The sequence below is a fragment of the Ischnura elegans genome, chromosome 5 (genome assembly GCF_921293095.1).
Source record: "Ischnura elegans chromosome 5, ioIscEleg1.1, whole genome shotgun sequence".
NCBI classification, from domain to species: Eukaryota; Metazoa; Arthropoda; class Insecta; order Odonata; family Coenagrionidae; genus Ischnura; species Ischnura elegans.
In genome coordinates this window covers 2,894,567-2,911,195 of record NC_060250.1, presented here as the reverse complement: position 1 = coordinate 2,911,195, position 16,629 = coordinate 2,894,567, and the positions used below count along the sequence as shown (strand labels likewise).

The 16,629-nt window shown below is 38.8% G+C and overlaps 1 protein-coding gene across 3 annotated transcripts in view; it reads right to left on the bottom strand.

Moving 5' to 3' along the window:
• The window catches only part of LOC124158430 (hemocytin), a 309,825-nt gene that overhangs the window by 103,374 nt on the left and 189,822 nt on the right, over positions 1-16,629 (bottom strand). For all 3 annotated transcript variants that reach the window (XM_046533513.1, XM_046533511.1, XM_046533512.1), the window contains exons 59-60: positions 1,750-1,855; positions 1,006-1,159 (exon numbers count right to left, since the gene is read on the bottom strand). In XM_046533513.1, the coding sequence (XP_046389469.1) occupies positions 1,006-1,159; positions 1,750-1,855 (260 nt within the window). The remainder of the gene's footprint in view (positions 1-1,005; positions 1,160-1,749; positions 1,856-16,629) is intronic.

Sequence of the window (16,629 nt, the reverse complement as noted above, 5' to 3'; positions counted from 1 at the left end):
ACAGGTATGCTTCTTCCATTCCATATGGAATATGCTAATGCTCAGAGCAGAAACAATGCTACAAGGGACATTTTTCTTTCAACCTCCGATGGGTCATGAACAGAAGACAAAGTGATTGATTAAAAATTATTTCAATGCCTAATTTTGAGCATGCTTGTGGTATCCTTTTGACATAATGGCATCGGCAATTGTGGAATTGGCCGTGCCTGTGGACAAGCTTTATTATACGTTCTTCGTAGGATGTTGCTGCCAATGAATTCCAATGAATGATGCCTTTGCCTTGAAGCTCATCGCCCCTTGGAAAACGCTTCTCTGCTAGCCACTTCAGCGTGAAGATGGAAGCCACTCAGTACAATGTCGACATTGCACAGTGGGTGATCGAAAATGTCCCATTGAGATTGCTCACAGAGCAGTTGGGCAGCAACAGCACTGAGGTGACGGGCATTGTCATGGATCAGAGCACTTCCAGAAGTTGACATGTCTCTTCTTTTGTTTTGAATGGGAATGGAAATAATGCTTCAAACTGTTTCACACTCCAGCTGCAGTGCATTAAAAAAAATTCTCTTTGATTGGCATTACGGTCCAGACATATCAATGTTGAAGCCATTCGGCTGTCTCTCCGGAGTGCACACTTGGCAGGAGAATCAATTGAGGCAGTATAGTTAATGATATTGCTACTAACCTTAAACTAAAAACTTAAGGTCAGAAATGATTTGAGGGTGTGGTGTGGAGGATGCGATTGCCCTACATGCGCAAAACACGCCTGTTGCTTGAATGGTGTTTTTAATGAGCGACCGGAGGTTGAAAAAAAACCTCCCTGGTACCTTTCCAAAGACAAGTGGAGCAGGATTGATTTGATGGCCAAGAGGCAAGAAATAGAGAATGCAATAATTTCTGAAAAAATTCCCTTTTGAACAACCCAAAAGTCATGCTGGAAATAAGACAGTCATTGGAAATAAGATGCGTGTGAAAAGAGAGATTTCCAACCATGAGTGGCCCACTCACCCAGACAATCCTTCTCATCGTCAGAACAGTCCTCGACACCATCACACCAGCGGTACTCCTCAATGCAGACATCAGACGTGGGGCAGATGCGGAAACCAGGGGGACAGGGCTTGCACACACATCCACACTGCGGAGTCAGCATGCTCCTCAGGCCCTGCAGCAACAACGAATAGGAAGGGGAACAACAATCATCACTGCACACATGCAAAGTGAGTCAAATCCCACTCCAGGTGGTTCACTCAACTCACATCAGCTCCCGTGTTTCAAAAAGTTTTACTGACTGTTGCAATCCTCTATATTTTTCAAAGGGCGTTTTATCAAAATTTAATTGATACCACTTAAAGGCCAAACTTTCTCTTTAATGCATATTATGCGACAGAATAAAAAATACATCCAGGACATCAATCTTGGTAGGAAATGAGTGCAGGATGTCCTCATCCAGTTGTGCAAAATTAAACTTCATCAAAAACCTACAGTTACAACTAGGGTCAATTTTGCATCAAAACTTTCGCTAGGAGCATCAACTTCAAGGGTGAATTCATGATTGAGAACACATGAAAATATGATAATATAGGAATTTGTGGATGCCAAAATGGTATGATGAAGAAAATTGCCCCCTTACACCTTCAGAAAGCAAAATTATGAAAACGTGAAATTGGTGCCATTTGATTGGCTTCACTCTGGCTGCATCTCCTCCAGCAGCGAGTGCAGTCCCTGCTCCTCTCTCAGCGCTCTTCCACTCACCTCATCACACTTTGGACACGTTTGCTCCACACATCGTGGATTTCCTCCCACGGTGCAAGTGCACTGCTGGCAATCTTCAGTTTTGTACACCACTCCGACAGCGTAACTGGTTTTGAAGGGAAATTATATAATTGTGTGAATATTGAAAGGAAAAAATACCAACGGTCATTTGAAAACTAATTTTCTTTTACACCCACCCACCACTATAGGCTTGACAATATTCTTAGACCTTAAATACCTTTTGTGGAACCCTTTCACTCCCAAGCGGCCGATATATCTTAGGCTTACTTATAACAATATTTCACATAAACTATAATGTTTATTTATTTAATTTATTTTTATAATGAATGCATACATATTTTGCTATCCTTAGGTACTTTTTATATAATTTAATTTATACTTTTAATATTTTAATGGACGTTATTTCGGCAACTCTTTGTAAAATCTGACTCATTTTGTCGAAATTCTTACGCCACTTTATAACTAAGCGAAACTAGAAAATTTGTCCGTCATTGTTGCTAGTTTTTGTTAATAAGTGATATAGAGGATAAATTTTAATAATTTTCTAATTTGAATGTTCTTTGACTGTAATTTTTTTATGTACACCTGACAGCTTATTGAACTTCTTTTTTTCCTCTCGTAAATTGCCGCCGCGGCTGACTAATGACATTATGATATTCTCAACAAGCTTATGCACGCTTTTACGTGTGATTTATTGTTATTCACTTCACTACATCACATGCGTCTTTATTCATGCAATACATTGGTACCTATGACTCCGTACGTTCCACGACGTAACATTTTATCCAACCTCTAATCTCCCGCCTGCTGCAATTATATTTCGGCATCTCCTTATTACAATCAAATCCTTCTTCGGTATCGACATACATTTCAAAGGAATCTTCTTATCCTAATCATATTACCAAATTTTATTCACAAGGAAACAATACTTCTTGTTTACAGGAAGAGTACACTAAGAGTAAGATTATCGTGCGTGGCACGCGAATAAAATGTTTTCAGCGAACCTCAGCAAGTGGCCGATAAAGTTGCCGAATAGTCGCCGTGAAAGTGATGGCTTCACAGTTTTTTATCCTAATCTTCCTTATCTACGTAAGTGATTCATTGTATCACTGCTTAGCTAACACCTACTTTGTGGGAAACTCCTGAGAATACGTCATCAGTTTCTAATCTAATGGTTTGCATGCGGAGTCCCGACGGCTTAGTTTGCATCAACTCGCGCGTATCAGAGGTTTGGATATGTTTCTTTGCGTTGTTTTCTGTGCATTGAGTCATTTGAATTTTCGTCAAAGTTCATCATTGCTGCGAAATCTGCATATAAAAGGCTAGTGCCTTTTTTGAGTGGTGTGAGTGATATTTTTCCCGAAAATATCACCCATATAATGGCTGGAACATGGGCTGGGGTATACAGTGGTATTGAAAGTCCTTCAGATAATCAATTAGTTATGCAAAGGCTACCATGCTTTTGTGGACAATTTTTTATGCCAGTTCCCTTAGTGAACAAACTTTACCAAATGGAAACATATATTACAGGAACTGCTAGAAAAAACCGAAAATTTCTGCCTGAGTTTTTCAAAAAGAAGTTCACCATCGGGGAAAAATGTTTTGCCGTTGCGGGTGTATTCTAGCCAGTGCATTTAGGGAAAAAAATTCTCAAAAAGGACCTGTGATCATTCTTTCAAGTAAGGTGACTACAAAGAATAGTAAAATGACAAAATTGAGACAAGGCCGCGAGAAAAAAAACTGTGAAACAGGAAGTAATTTTGGAATATAACAAGTACATGGGAGGTGTAGACTCTTCAGACATGATGCTTTATGCATATTTATATGAAAGGGAAACATTAAAATATTGGAAGAAAGTAGCGTTCAACATTGATTTTGAATAGCTACATAATATATAAGGAAAATTCGAGGAATCAAGCGATATGGAGTGGAATTGATTCATAATGAAACACTGACTTGCAATTTTCCACAAAAATAAAATTTTACTTCGACTCGAGTTTCAATGATACTACATCATTTTCAAGTAACAACTGAGAGAGGAGAAATGGGGTGGAAGGTCCTCAAGGAGCTGGTTGGAATGGGTAGAGGTGCAAGGCGTGGGGGGGGGGGGGGGAGGGGAGAGTGGAAAAACCAGAGGAGGTAAAAAGGTTGTGAATTGAAGGGTTTTTTCCGGGGTTAACATACTTGAACATAGAAATGAATGCATTTGAATACAAGTGGCGGTCTTCTTATCTTCGGGTGTTTCCGAGGGCCATCCGTGAATGGTGTGGAAGGGGGGAAGGGGGGGGGGTGGGGAAGACGTCTTACGTCTTCTGTGCCCGTGGGCTGCCGTGCGGATTAGTAGGGTCTTCGGGGGATGCGTTCTTCTGAGGGTGTGTAGGTGGGGGACGGGTGGTCGGCGGTTAGGATTCACTGTATGGTTCCCTTCTCAATGACCACCTCTACCTTTCAAAATCGCCCTTGCTGTCCATTAAGTTCCAATAGTGTGTTTCCCAGAAGTGTTACAATCCCTTCTCCCCCCCCCTCCTGTCGCCCACTCGACGTGAAAGAGATCCCACAAGAACCTGCTATAATACATTATGCTACATATGTGTGATTTTTTTCATGTCTATAAAGCCTAAAATAAATCCATAAGAATTTTTACAAAAAGTACTAATAATTTCATAAAAAAACCCTTGGGAATTTTGGGTCTGGATATTGAAAACTGCTTGGGAGTGAAAGGTTTAAGGAGTGTGACACACCAGTGGCGAAACATTCAGTCATATTTGGATTTTTCGATGACTACACCAAAATGAAAAATATGAAGAGGACTTAAGAAAAGGCCAGAAAATGATTTTTAAGTAAGGGTATTTTCATATATGATGGCAGCTATTCTGTATGTTGTCAAAGAAACAACATAAAAAGATTGAAAACAAGCGATGTGTTTGCTCGTTGAGGACAATTTGGTTTAGAAGGAAGAGGATTTCTCATGTGCTTAAAATAATACATGAAGTATACTTTGTCATCATCATCATTATTAGTATTCCTACTCAAAGTGGCAAACTTATACAAAGGGCAAGGTTATACTTTTTCTTTCTAGCCTCCATGTTTGAAATTCAATGTCATCTTCAGTTTGGGACCAAAAAAACATTTTTCTTAGAGAAAAGTTTCTAAAATGTACAGGGCCTACTATGGACAGGTTTCACAATTTTAACTGTCTGATTTTAATTCCAATTCATTATGCTATAATACAGTGGAACTTGGTTACTACGTTCCTCGTTAGTACGTTTTCCTCCTAAGTACGGCGATTTCTCTCGGTCCCGGTACAATCCGAACAAAATACAGGTAAAAGTATTTGGTACATTCGAAAAAATTGCGCTTTCCTGGTTAGTACGCTCAATTGCTTGCCGTGACGCAACCCGAAATTCGTTCTCTAGTATCTTCTTAAGGGTCGTAAACCTCCGAATTCAAGATATAACTTATTATTATTAGCCATTGACATTCTTGCATTCGTTCCACATCTCTTTCTTCGACCGTGATTTATCCAAATGCAGTTCTCAATTCTTATGACGTGATGAATAATAAAATCGGCCATTTATCGGGAATGTCTGACTATGGAAAACTGCAGCCAATGAGAAGCTCCAATTTTCCCCACACCGAGCTCCTCACCTAGTCTGTTGCCTCTGGAGTGCCCACTGCGAACAAATTTTGCTGCACGAGTTATCACGATGAAGAAATGAGTCTTATCCAATTCCCACTTTATCTAAAGCAGTACTGCACATACTCCATAAACTCGACATCAAGGCTATGGAAGCATTGCATTGCTTCTCCTTCCAAGGAACAGTAGAAATAAATGAGATAACATTCTACAATTAGTATTATACTGCCTCCTTTTAAATGGTCTAGATTAGGTCAAGCGTATTTGCCTACTGCTGCGGGAGCAGACGATGCTCTGGATCTCCACGCGAAGCTTAGCTTTGAAATACGCTATCTCGGCACGTAAGTAGACGACATTATACGAATTTCTAAAGTAAATTTCAACTGTATAATATAAAATCTTCTTGTAATTACGTCGTAATATTATAATCTTGCGTGCTATTAATCGATATATCGATCGATATAACAATCGATATGGTTTTATTCCAGACGCGAATGTGTACGGCTGTAGCCGTAATTTAAGGTTAATGCAATTTTGTCTCATTTTCATATGTTTAAAAACAACAAGTGGACATAATCAGGGTTGTTGTTATATTCTCAGAGTATGCCGTGAGAAAGAAGAAATTACTTAGCTTTACTTTCCTCTTTCTATAAATATAATTATATATATATCTTTCCTTACCTGTGAATTTATTTGTATGTTTGCGCTTAAGGCGCTGTGTGAATGAATGAAGTAGTGTATCGGCCATATTGGCTTATTTCACTTGGGCTCTGCGTGCCCCGAAACGCATGTTCCTTTCTCTTTCCTGCTACCGTGTGAGTGTGTACCTTTTCTTTCATCCTTGTGTCCTCGTCCATTCCTTCCGTTGGTGAGTGGTGAGCTGCCCCAGTGCCATCTATTGGTTACTCTTGTGGGCCATAGCAAAGGGAGTTTTCTGTGTATAAACCCCCGCCGAAATCATGGTAAATCTAAGCGTCCTGGTAGCGCAACTGGTAGAGCACCTGGCCGGCAACCAGGAGGTTCTGGGTTCGAGTCCCAGTCAGGCCGCATTTTTACCCTCTGATTTCTGGCTTTTTTCCATCTACCACAGCACCGTTGTCCTCGTCCATTTTCTATTCCATGTTCCTATCCCTTTCTTTCATTACCTGTGAATTTATTTGTATGTTTGCGCTTAAGGCGCTGTGTGAATGAATGAAGTAATATATAATATATATATATATATATATATAGGATAAATCACAGGAGATAGACGCCGTTTTCATGTAATTGTCTTCGGGAAACCTATGAAACATTGTGATTTTTATTCACATGGTACTGTTTTTCAATGTAGCGCTATTTTCGTGATTTTGAAGGTGAAAAGAGTTCAGGAAGGCGATCCTACGAGAACTACCGATAGTAATTGTAATTATGACGACTTTTCCACAGATTGCAATTACCCCGACTGCTATTATTTACTTTCCTCGTTAGCACGTTTTCCTGGTTAGTACGTTCATTTTTTGTGGTCCCTTCAGAAACGTACTAAACAGGTTCCACTGTATTTAGTATAACTTGAGTGTTATCGTGGAACATGAGCAAAAGGTTTTTCGTTGTATTTGAAGAAAATAATTTGGAGGGCTCATAGAAAATTTATTTTATATTTTTTTTAGTCCATTAGAAAAACATTGCTCTTTCATAAAAAATTATTTTTACAATGTACCATAAGTACTACCTATACCCTGGAGTCTCCAGATATCGAGATTTGAGTTATCAGGGTTCTAATGTTAATGATATGACTCTTCTAAATTGCTCAAAAAACTTAAAACTCACTGCTTATAAAATTTTCCGGGGCAATTAGATACCCGGTTTGGGCCCCCACAATATTTTTTGTAATTGGGCATCTCTGTGCTTGACATATGTAAGTGGAAATATTGCTTATATTTAATCTAGCAATGGAAAAAATAGATCCTTAAGTAACTAATGGCAGACAAAAATTGTAAGACCAAGCAAATCGACCATAACAGGCCGCAGGCCTTTTGCCAAAGCCAGTCATCATTTACGATTGCCTTTATGACCAAAGTGCATTATCAACGGCCATGTTAATACTTGGTGCAACCAACTCACCTCCCCTAACTTACATCGTTGTGTTATGGATATCTTGTAAATAGTCATGAAGGTAAAAATGTACTGGTGTTTCCATAGGATTCCAACAATATGTTTTATTTCATCAGTCAAAAGTGTAACGTGTAAGTAAAACTGCTGCAGAAAGCCTTCAGTCAATCAATGGCTATATGTAGCCTTAAATTACTGCACTCTAAGAATAAAATCGAATAGACATTCAGCAAAATTATGGAGCACTTTGAAAATATGTAATCCATAGGTATTAGTTTTGGTGGTCCTTGAATCTCAGACTGTGATTAAAGTAAGTGATGAGGAGGCAAAGAGCAGAGCCAACGCAATCACATTTCAATTCAAAATACAACACAGACAATGACAACAACACGATGATGACAGCCACAGCATCATCCTATGGTTTTAAATACAAACTGTTTATCATCATCATAGGAATAGTTTTCATGGTGAATGAAATGAGATTCAGAAATCGACTTGACTTTCATTATACAGCATTCAGAATACTGTAGAAGCCCGGTATAACAAGTGCTCATAATCCCTCCCTAAACTGAGCGCTGATTGTAAACAAAGGTGTTGAATAAACCCACCGAAGTCTCATAATCGTTCGTATTTTCAGTTTTTCTTTTGCTTCCATAGTATTTAACGAAGTTAAACAGTTAAAGAGTCATTATCATTCACAATCATGAGTATCAACATATTTGAAGAAAGAGGCGGGGGATTTTCAATCTTATTAAATACAGTAAAACTTTACTTTACGCAGTTGGGGGGGCCGAAATATGGGCACTGTAAAATCAAGAGTTGTTAAGATTTCCATGAAATGTATATTTTGTATATTCGCGGACAATGCCATTTTTTATCAACAGAAAAAAGTATCTATGTACTTTTTTGTAGCCAAGGGTTTGTTTATGGTTACTTTGTTGTGACTCTTTAAAAATGGTTGAAGAATAAAACTTGAAGTAGATAGTTGATCCTGTTTTTTCTCCGGACTAACTGTCGAAGCTTTCATAGTGGCACGAAGATTTCGTCCACTGGTTACCGAAACAAATATTTTTTGTCAGGTTATGGACCCAGCAGGCATAAGTGCGGAGAATTAAACGTGTTGGTGAAGAAGACTATCGTTTGAGCAAGCGGTGATAAACTTCGAGTACAAATCAACCAGAGTCTGGCTTGGAATAACTCGTCGAACTCGTAAAAAGAAAAAGAGAGGAACGATGTCCGGACGGCGGCAAAATCAAATGATGGATAGCGAGTCAGCCCAGGGGCAGTTACCTGTGGCTGATAAACTTGAAGGGCCGAACTATTACGAGTGGACACTAGGAATGAAGGGGTTATTCTTAAAAGCTCAATGCATTGAAGCTATCAAAGGTTTTGAAGAGTGGACGATAGAAGAGAACGGTGTGTTAGTCGCGGCAGATCCGCCGGATTATGAGGTGAAACGGAGGAAAAGGCTGGACAACACATGTCTGGGACTCATCTATTGTAACGTTCAGAAGACTTTTCTGGAGCATGTGGACGCCTGCGATAATGCTAAGGCAGCGTGGGAAGCGTTGGAGACCATGTGCACGAGTTACGGCCGCTCTGAGCTATGCAGCTTCAATCGAGCTATGTGGAACACACAAAAGACTAAGGAGATGAGTATTCATCAATATGTTGCCATAATAAACGATTTTCGCAGGAAAATCAAGAAATGTGGTATGGAAATTGATGATGATATGCTAGCTAATGTATATCTAAACGGCCTTCCATCTGACTGGAAGTTTTTTGTCCAGAGTTATCGGAAAGGGAAATTAGTCTCAAGAGAAGTATTGGGTGACATGCTTGTGGAAGAGCAGAAGATGCTATGCATGTCAAGAGAAAAGAAAGAGCTCAAATCTGAAGATAATAGCGATGCACATCAAGTTTACAAGGTCACAAAGGAATCAGAGTTTTCTGAGCATGGAGTGAATAGGTTTAAAGGGAAAGGAAAGAACAAAGGTAAAGGTGGAAGGAAAAGCCATCCTCCCATCTGTTATGTATGTGGAACAGAGGGACATCTATCTTTCCAGTGCCCTGATAAGAAACAAAATCCTATTGAGAAGAATCAGAATTTTGAATCTGTGAAGAAGGGGCGAGCTTCTGTCATCACAAGAGGATATAAAGCATTGTGTACTCACCAAGAGAAAAGTATAGGAGGTGGGGGATTATGGATACTGGACGGTGGAGCATCAGACCACATGACCAATAGAAAAGATTTATTCATAAATCTTTGTCCCATAACTGGTCAAGTTGTTGTGGGTGATGGATATGCTTTGGAAGTCAAAGGAATTGGCACCATAAAATTGGAGATCTCCACTGAATGTGGTGGCTTTACTATAGACTTCTCAGATGTACTGTACATCCCTGATTTGAAAGATAATTTGCTTTCACAAGGAGTATTGGACAAGAAGGGAATGAAGTTCTCATGTTATCAAGGGGTGAACGAGATATCAGATGAAGGAGAAGTTTTCTTAAAGGCATTTCTCGTAAATAATTTATATTACATCACTACAGAAGGAGTCAGCATTGAAGATGTCAAGATTATTTCTGAGACAAAGAAAGCATCCATAGTATCTACCATAATATGGCATGATAGACTGGGGCATCTAAATGAAGACGATATGAAGAGAATTCCTTTGGATAAAAAATGTGGAATTAACCATTTTGATTGTGACACTTGTAATGCTGGGAAAATGAAAAGGTTAAAATTTCCTAACATAGGTGGAGAAGATACATGCAAGGTCTTGGATAGAATCCATTCTGATGTGGCAGGTCCATTTACACCCAAGACTTTAAACGGAGCTAAGTACTTTGTCACATTTATTGATGATTTTACAAGGTATTCTATGGTCTACTTATTGAAAAAGAAGTCAGAAGTATTTGAAAATTTCAAGAAATTTCAACGTAGAGTGGAGTGCCTGCACGATAGGAAAATTAAGGAATTCCAGAGTGACAATGGTGGAGAATACACAGATAAAAAATTCTCAGTACACCTGGAAGAATGTGGAATCTTACATCGTTTCTCAGTGGCATATACTCCACAGCAAAATGGGCTATCTGAGAGGTACAACGAAACTATTCTGAATACAACGAGATGTTTACTGATAAAATCTGGTCTTCACAAAAGATTTTGGGGAGAAGCTCTCATGACTGCTGTACATCTCAGAAATTTGTCTCCTACTTCTGCACGAAATAGCAATATTCCAATGAGTTTGTGGAAAGGACGGGAACTAAAAGAGATAGATTATAACTATCTAAGAGTATTTGGATGCCAGGCATGGGCATGGCAGCCAAGAGAGACAAGAGATGGAAAATTGAGTCCCAGAGGAGAAGAAAGCATCATGTTAGGATATGAAGAGGGCATCAAAGGATATCGACTTTGGAGTATGAAAAAGAAGAAAGTAATAATCAGCAGAGATGTCAGGTTCAACGAATCAAAATTTCCTTTCAAGATGAGCCTAGATGATATCAAGATTCCCGATCTAGACAGCGATGGCGAACCTGATCCAGGAGAAGACATTGTGGAACAAGGCTATGTTTTCAAAGGCGATGGAAAAGCTGAGGAGACTAAATCAAACCAAATTTCATCACACCCGGTGGTGATCCCAGGTCTGACTCCAGTGGTCCCAGATTCAGTTTCAGGGGGAGCAGTGCCTGAGATACCAGAGGAGGCAGCGCCTCGTGTTGCAGTTTTGGAGGATGACGTCGAACAGCCTGTCTTGGTGGTCTACCCCACAGTTACTAATTTAGAGGTACCAGTGACAAACCTTGACCCTGGTGAGGTCGCAGGTGAGGTACCAAGCCAGTCCATTCCAAGGAGGTCAAAGCGTGTTAGGAAGCCAACATCTTGTCAAAGCTGCAACTATGCTCATGCAAGTATTGAGTGTACTTCCATTCCAGGGACAGTAACAGAGGCTTTAAATAGTAAAGGTTCTGAGTTTTGGAAACAGGCAATGCAAGAAGAAGTAAAAGTTTTGTCAGACCAAGGGACATGGGAAATAGTGCCAAGACCAAAGGGATTAAATATTGTAGGTTCAAAATGGGTGTTTGCTTTGAAACGTAATGATAAAGGGGAAATTATAAAGTTCAAGGCAAGGTTAGTTGCTCAGGGATATGGTCAAATTCATGGAGTTGATTACCATGACACATTTAGTCCTGTTATTCAAAAGAAAAGTCTGAGGCTTCTGATAGCTATTGCTGTTGAGACAGATTTAGAAATGGATCAGTTGGATATTGTAGGGGCATATTTAAACAGTAAATTAGAAGAGGATGTGTACATGGAGATACCAAAATATCTCGGAGAGAATATAACAGTTGATAGAAAGTTTTATGTATGTAAGTTAAACAAGAGTATATACGGTTTAAAGCAATCAGGTAGAAATTGGTATTTGCATCTAAGCTCAATTTTGTCTGTGTATGGATTAAAACAGTGTTTAAGTGATCCATGTATTTTTAGCATGTCTGACCTTAAAGTAGGGGTTTATGTTGATGATATGTTGCTTGTCGGAACGAAGGACAAGATATCACAGTTTAAGAGTTATCTAGGTAAGCATGTAGGAGTCAAGGATCTTGGTTCAGCCCATAATATTTTGTCCATAAGAATACAGAGACCTGAAAGAAGTGTGGTATATATTGATCAGGAGAATTATATAAAATATATGTTGGAAGAATTCGAGATGCAAGATTGTCATGGGGTGAATACTCCTTTACCAGTAGATTTTCAAGAGAGAGATGTCGAAAACCAAATAAGCAATTATTTGTATCGAAAAGCAATAGGCTGTTTGTTGCATTTGTCTGGAAATACAAGACCAGACATTTCCTATGCAGTGTGTATTTTAAGTCAGTATATGGAGGAGCCATGTCAAACTGATTGGAAAAATGTCAAGCATATGTTTAGATTTTTGTCTAAGACTAGAGGTTATGCTTTATGTTATCAAAAATGTCAAAGTAAAATTAATGCATACTCTGATGCAGACTGGGCAGGCAGTAAAGGTTATTGTAAGTCCATTACAGGATATCATATTTCTTTAGCAGGGGCTCCATTTATCTGGCGAGCAAGGAAGCAAAAATGCATGGCAACCTCATCAACTCACGCAGAGTTTATTGCATTGTATGAGTGTGTAACTGAAATAGTATGGTTATCAGAGTTGTTAATAGAAATTAATCAAGGATGTTTAATGCCTAAACCTTGTGTTATTTATTGTGATAATGAGAGTTCCATTGCCATTGCCAAAAATGATGTTATAACTGAAGGAAACAAACATTTCTTTGTTAAATACCATTTCATCATGGAACAAGTCAAAGAAAAAATGGTGTATTTTATATATGTACCATCAGACAAGAATACTGCGGATATATTTACTAAAAGACTGCCAGGGACAAGAATCAAAGTGCTATCAAAGATGATAGGACTTAAGGATCTGTACAATAGAATTTAAGATGTTTGAATATTTTATAAATATAATGTCTTGTGTTGTTTGGTACTCATTCAGAGATTGAAGGTGAAATGATTATTGCATTTTCAAAACAGGTATTGTCCGAGGGGGAGTGTTAAGATTTCCATGAAATGTATATTTCGTATATTCGCGGACAATGCCATTTTATTTATCAACAGAAAAAAGTATCTATGTACTTTTTTGTAGCCAAGGGTTTGTTTATGGTTACTTTGTTGTGACTCTTTAAAAATGGTTGAAGAATAAAACTTGAAGTAGATAGTTGATCCTGTTTTTTCTCCGGACTAACTGTCGAAGCTTTCATAGTGGCACGAAGATTTCGTCCACTGGTTACCGAAACAAATATTTTTTGTCAAGAGTTGGTATTCAGGAGGAGTATAGTTTTCAGGATAACACTTGCTCATTATTTTTAGAAGGCTTAGTCATACCTTTTTGTACCTACAGTTCTGATTCAAGCCAGAACCGGAACCAGAGAAAGTCTCATATGTGAGGTTTTATGGTAAATGAGCATGAAATCCTTTACAATCGCATCAGATATAGGTTTCTTGGATTGAATAATTCATTTGAGGTCTAGAAAATGAAGCCTAATAATCTTATTTACTCACAAGCAATACCACAGATGACGTGTTACCTTAAGAGAAACAACGTTGCATTCCTGAACAATGTTTCCCATGGTTGAACAACATGGTTGAATTGCCAGCATTTCTGGCACTAAGATTACTTCTGTTACCCAGGAGAAATTTCGGAATGGTGATACTAAATGCTCACAGAGAAGCTAATTTTCGAAAATATTCTCATTAAAAGCAGTTTTCAGGATATCCGTTTAACCACCTGCAGACAAACAAAGATTGGATATTGAAGAAATGAGATATCTGAGGATAGTCATCCAAATTAACCCCATTAATAGGGAGCAAAATTTCGCTTATACACCACAAAGGCTTTACACCCTGTGGGCCTGGGTTCAAGTCCTGGCAGTAGCAGAAACCTATCAGAGATGGCCCTATCCCTACTTGAGTGTAATGTGGAGGGCACTTCCAATGCACCACTCTGTCCATCAGATGGGATGTTATGTCTTGGTCCCTTTTAAGCTTATCATTACAACCTGGCTAATGCCAACATGGGTTCCTATCCCCCCAACCCCTACTTCATGGCGCTAATGACCCCAGCTGTCGGTTACCTCCTTCCAAATAGCATACCATAGATAAAACGGAGCACACAGGGCCCGGGATGTTCGGAAATTCAGATTTTTCCGGTGTTTAGATCACTTTTTTTAAGTGAGCTATTTAAATAACCACGCAACTACCATCATGCCGCCACAGATGAGTAAAAAAATGATTAATAGTCCAGAACAATTTCCCCACTTTATAATTTTTACGCATTAATAAAGCATTTTCCCATGAAATTTTGGCATTAGTAGATTGAATCTACCGGGGATAGCTTCTCTGTCGTCATTCTTCCGCGAATTCAGCGCTGGGGCTTTCGACTCACTACCCGACGTGTGACTCATCTTCACGTAATATTTTGCTTCCCCGGATCTGATACCGGACACTTTTTGTATTTCGATTTAATGCTACTAAGCCATTTCTGAGTTTAAAGGGACTGCCTTATCACTCACGTCTTGAATTTGACTTCAATGATTATATGACGATTGATGACGCGAGTTATTCTCCGAGGGCATAAACTCCCGTTCCGTTAAAAATAAACGATTGTCACCCTAGCGGCGTTAAGCTAATAGCTATAAAGTTCCAACCATGTTTAATTTAAACCCACTGACAATGAGATACAAGTTGAGTCAGTTCTGATAAGCGCGCCGCGCAAGCAACTTTCTCTCGCCTCCATTCGTCCCGCAGATGTGGGGTTAGCCTGCTGAATGAGACAATGCATGCTTCTTTTACCATCGTGTAGAATCACCATTGTCTTACGTCCATACTAGAAGTACGACTATCTTTTTTGGATCATTTTGGAAGAAAATATTTTGGCACGGGAGGATTTTTAACGACTCATTTCACAGTTATATTTCGCTGGGGCAACGGAAAACATAGCGTTGGCAATTTTTCTATAAAACCTTTCGTCAGGGATAGATATTCCGTAGCTCATAATTCCGGATTAACGACCATCTACTGTAATTACAATTATTACGTTATAAACAGCGTCGATCAATAAGTCGAATAATAAACGAAAGGTGATAATGTTAATATCTCCGGCGATCATCTGTCTTAATAAAAGTAGTTACGCATACACAGCGATTGCCGTGTATGCGTTTTTCGTTGGTTTTGAGTTCGATATCCTTCTATGGCGAATTTGAACTAAGAGCAATTTTCGGGTTCGTAAAGGAGCCTGAAATATCACTGAGAGGGTGCAGGGGGAAGCAATAATTAGATTCGCGATGTTTTTAGTTTCACGCTCAACAACGCGACGCCATTTCAACCGTTCCTGTATTCAGTTTTGCAACTCATTAAGACGAAATAAGAACCCAACTTCATATTGATCCAGTCAGATTTTCAAAACAAGTCGAAAGACAACTGCGTAAAATCAAGATTAGCGGCCTCTTTGGGGATGGGGTTATGCTGCGCAAAATCGAAAAAACTGCGTAAAATCAAGAAAAGATGTAAAATCGAAGTTTCACCATTGCAATTCCCTATGCTTTCCGGCCGGACTTGAGTGTCGCTCCGTAAAAACAAGACTTGATGTAAAATCAAAGTGCGTAAAATCGAAGTTTTACTGTATTAATTTCCCCCAGTTTTAGTGATTTTATTCCCATTCTTGTATTTTTTGATTTTTTTCTCTAGCTTTCCCATAAGTCGGAAGTAGTGATGGGTCGATTCCAAAATTTTATCGATTCCGATCCCGATTCTGACATTTTGATTCCGATTCTACCGATACCGATTCCATTGATTCTGATGCCATAGGCTCCAAGGAAAATATCACTTAATTCCAGGCAACAAGAAAACAGCTTTAAAAAATTTGACTCTGTGAAAGAGTCAGTTGATAAAAGCATCTTTCATATCATCACTATGTAATTAAAATATAATAGCTAAATTTCAAAACAGAACATACCTGAAGAGTGGTGTTACGTACAATAGATATTACTTTAGAATATTGGCACTCATGTTTAAATTTGAAATGAAAGTATCTCCTTTAATATCTATCTTTTATTGATAATATCTTATCATTATCAATAATGTCTCACAAGATTTAGTCTCCTTTTACAGACTTTCAATTTTTGCTCAGAAAGCAAAGCATCTTCAATCTGTCAGGATAAAGCCTGTTGCATTTTACATCACGTATTTTTCCTGCAGAACTAAATGTCTTTCACTGAAAACAGTGGATGGCGGTATGGCAAGAAACTTCTTCGCTAATACTTTCAGCCTTGGGTAGGAGATACAAGTCTTCCAGTATTTCCCAGGGAAGGAATTTGGTGGTGTATTCATCTCTGATAAATAAGCTTCCACTTCAGCTTCAACAGTGTTTGCTACGGTGAGGTAACATTTTGGCATGGTGTGACATTTTGGAAAAGTACCCAAAGTACTTTGGGTACTTTTCCAAATGCATCACTGTATCTTGACCATATACCTGCCACAGGCTCCCTAGTCTGCATTTGCTCCTTCGGAATATAATAGGGATTTCCAAGTAGCACTTTTTGAT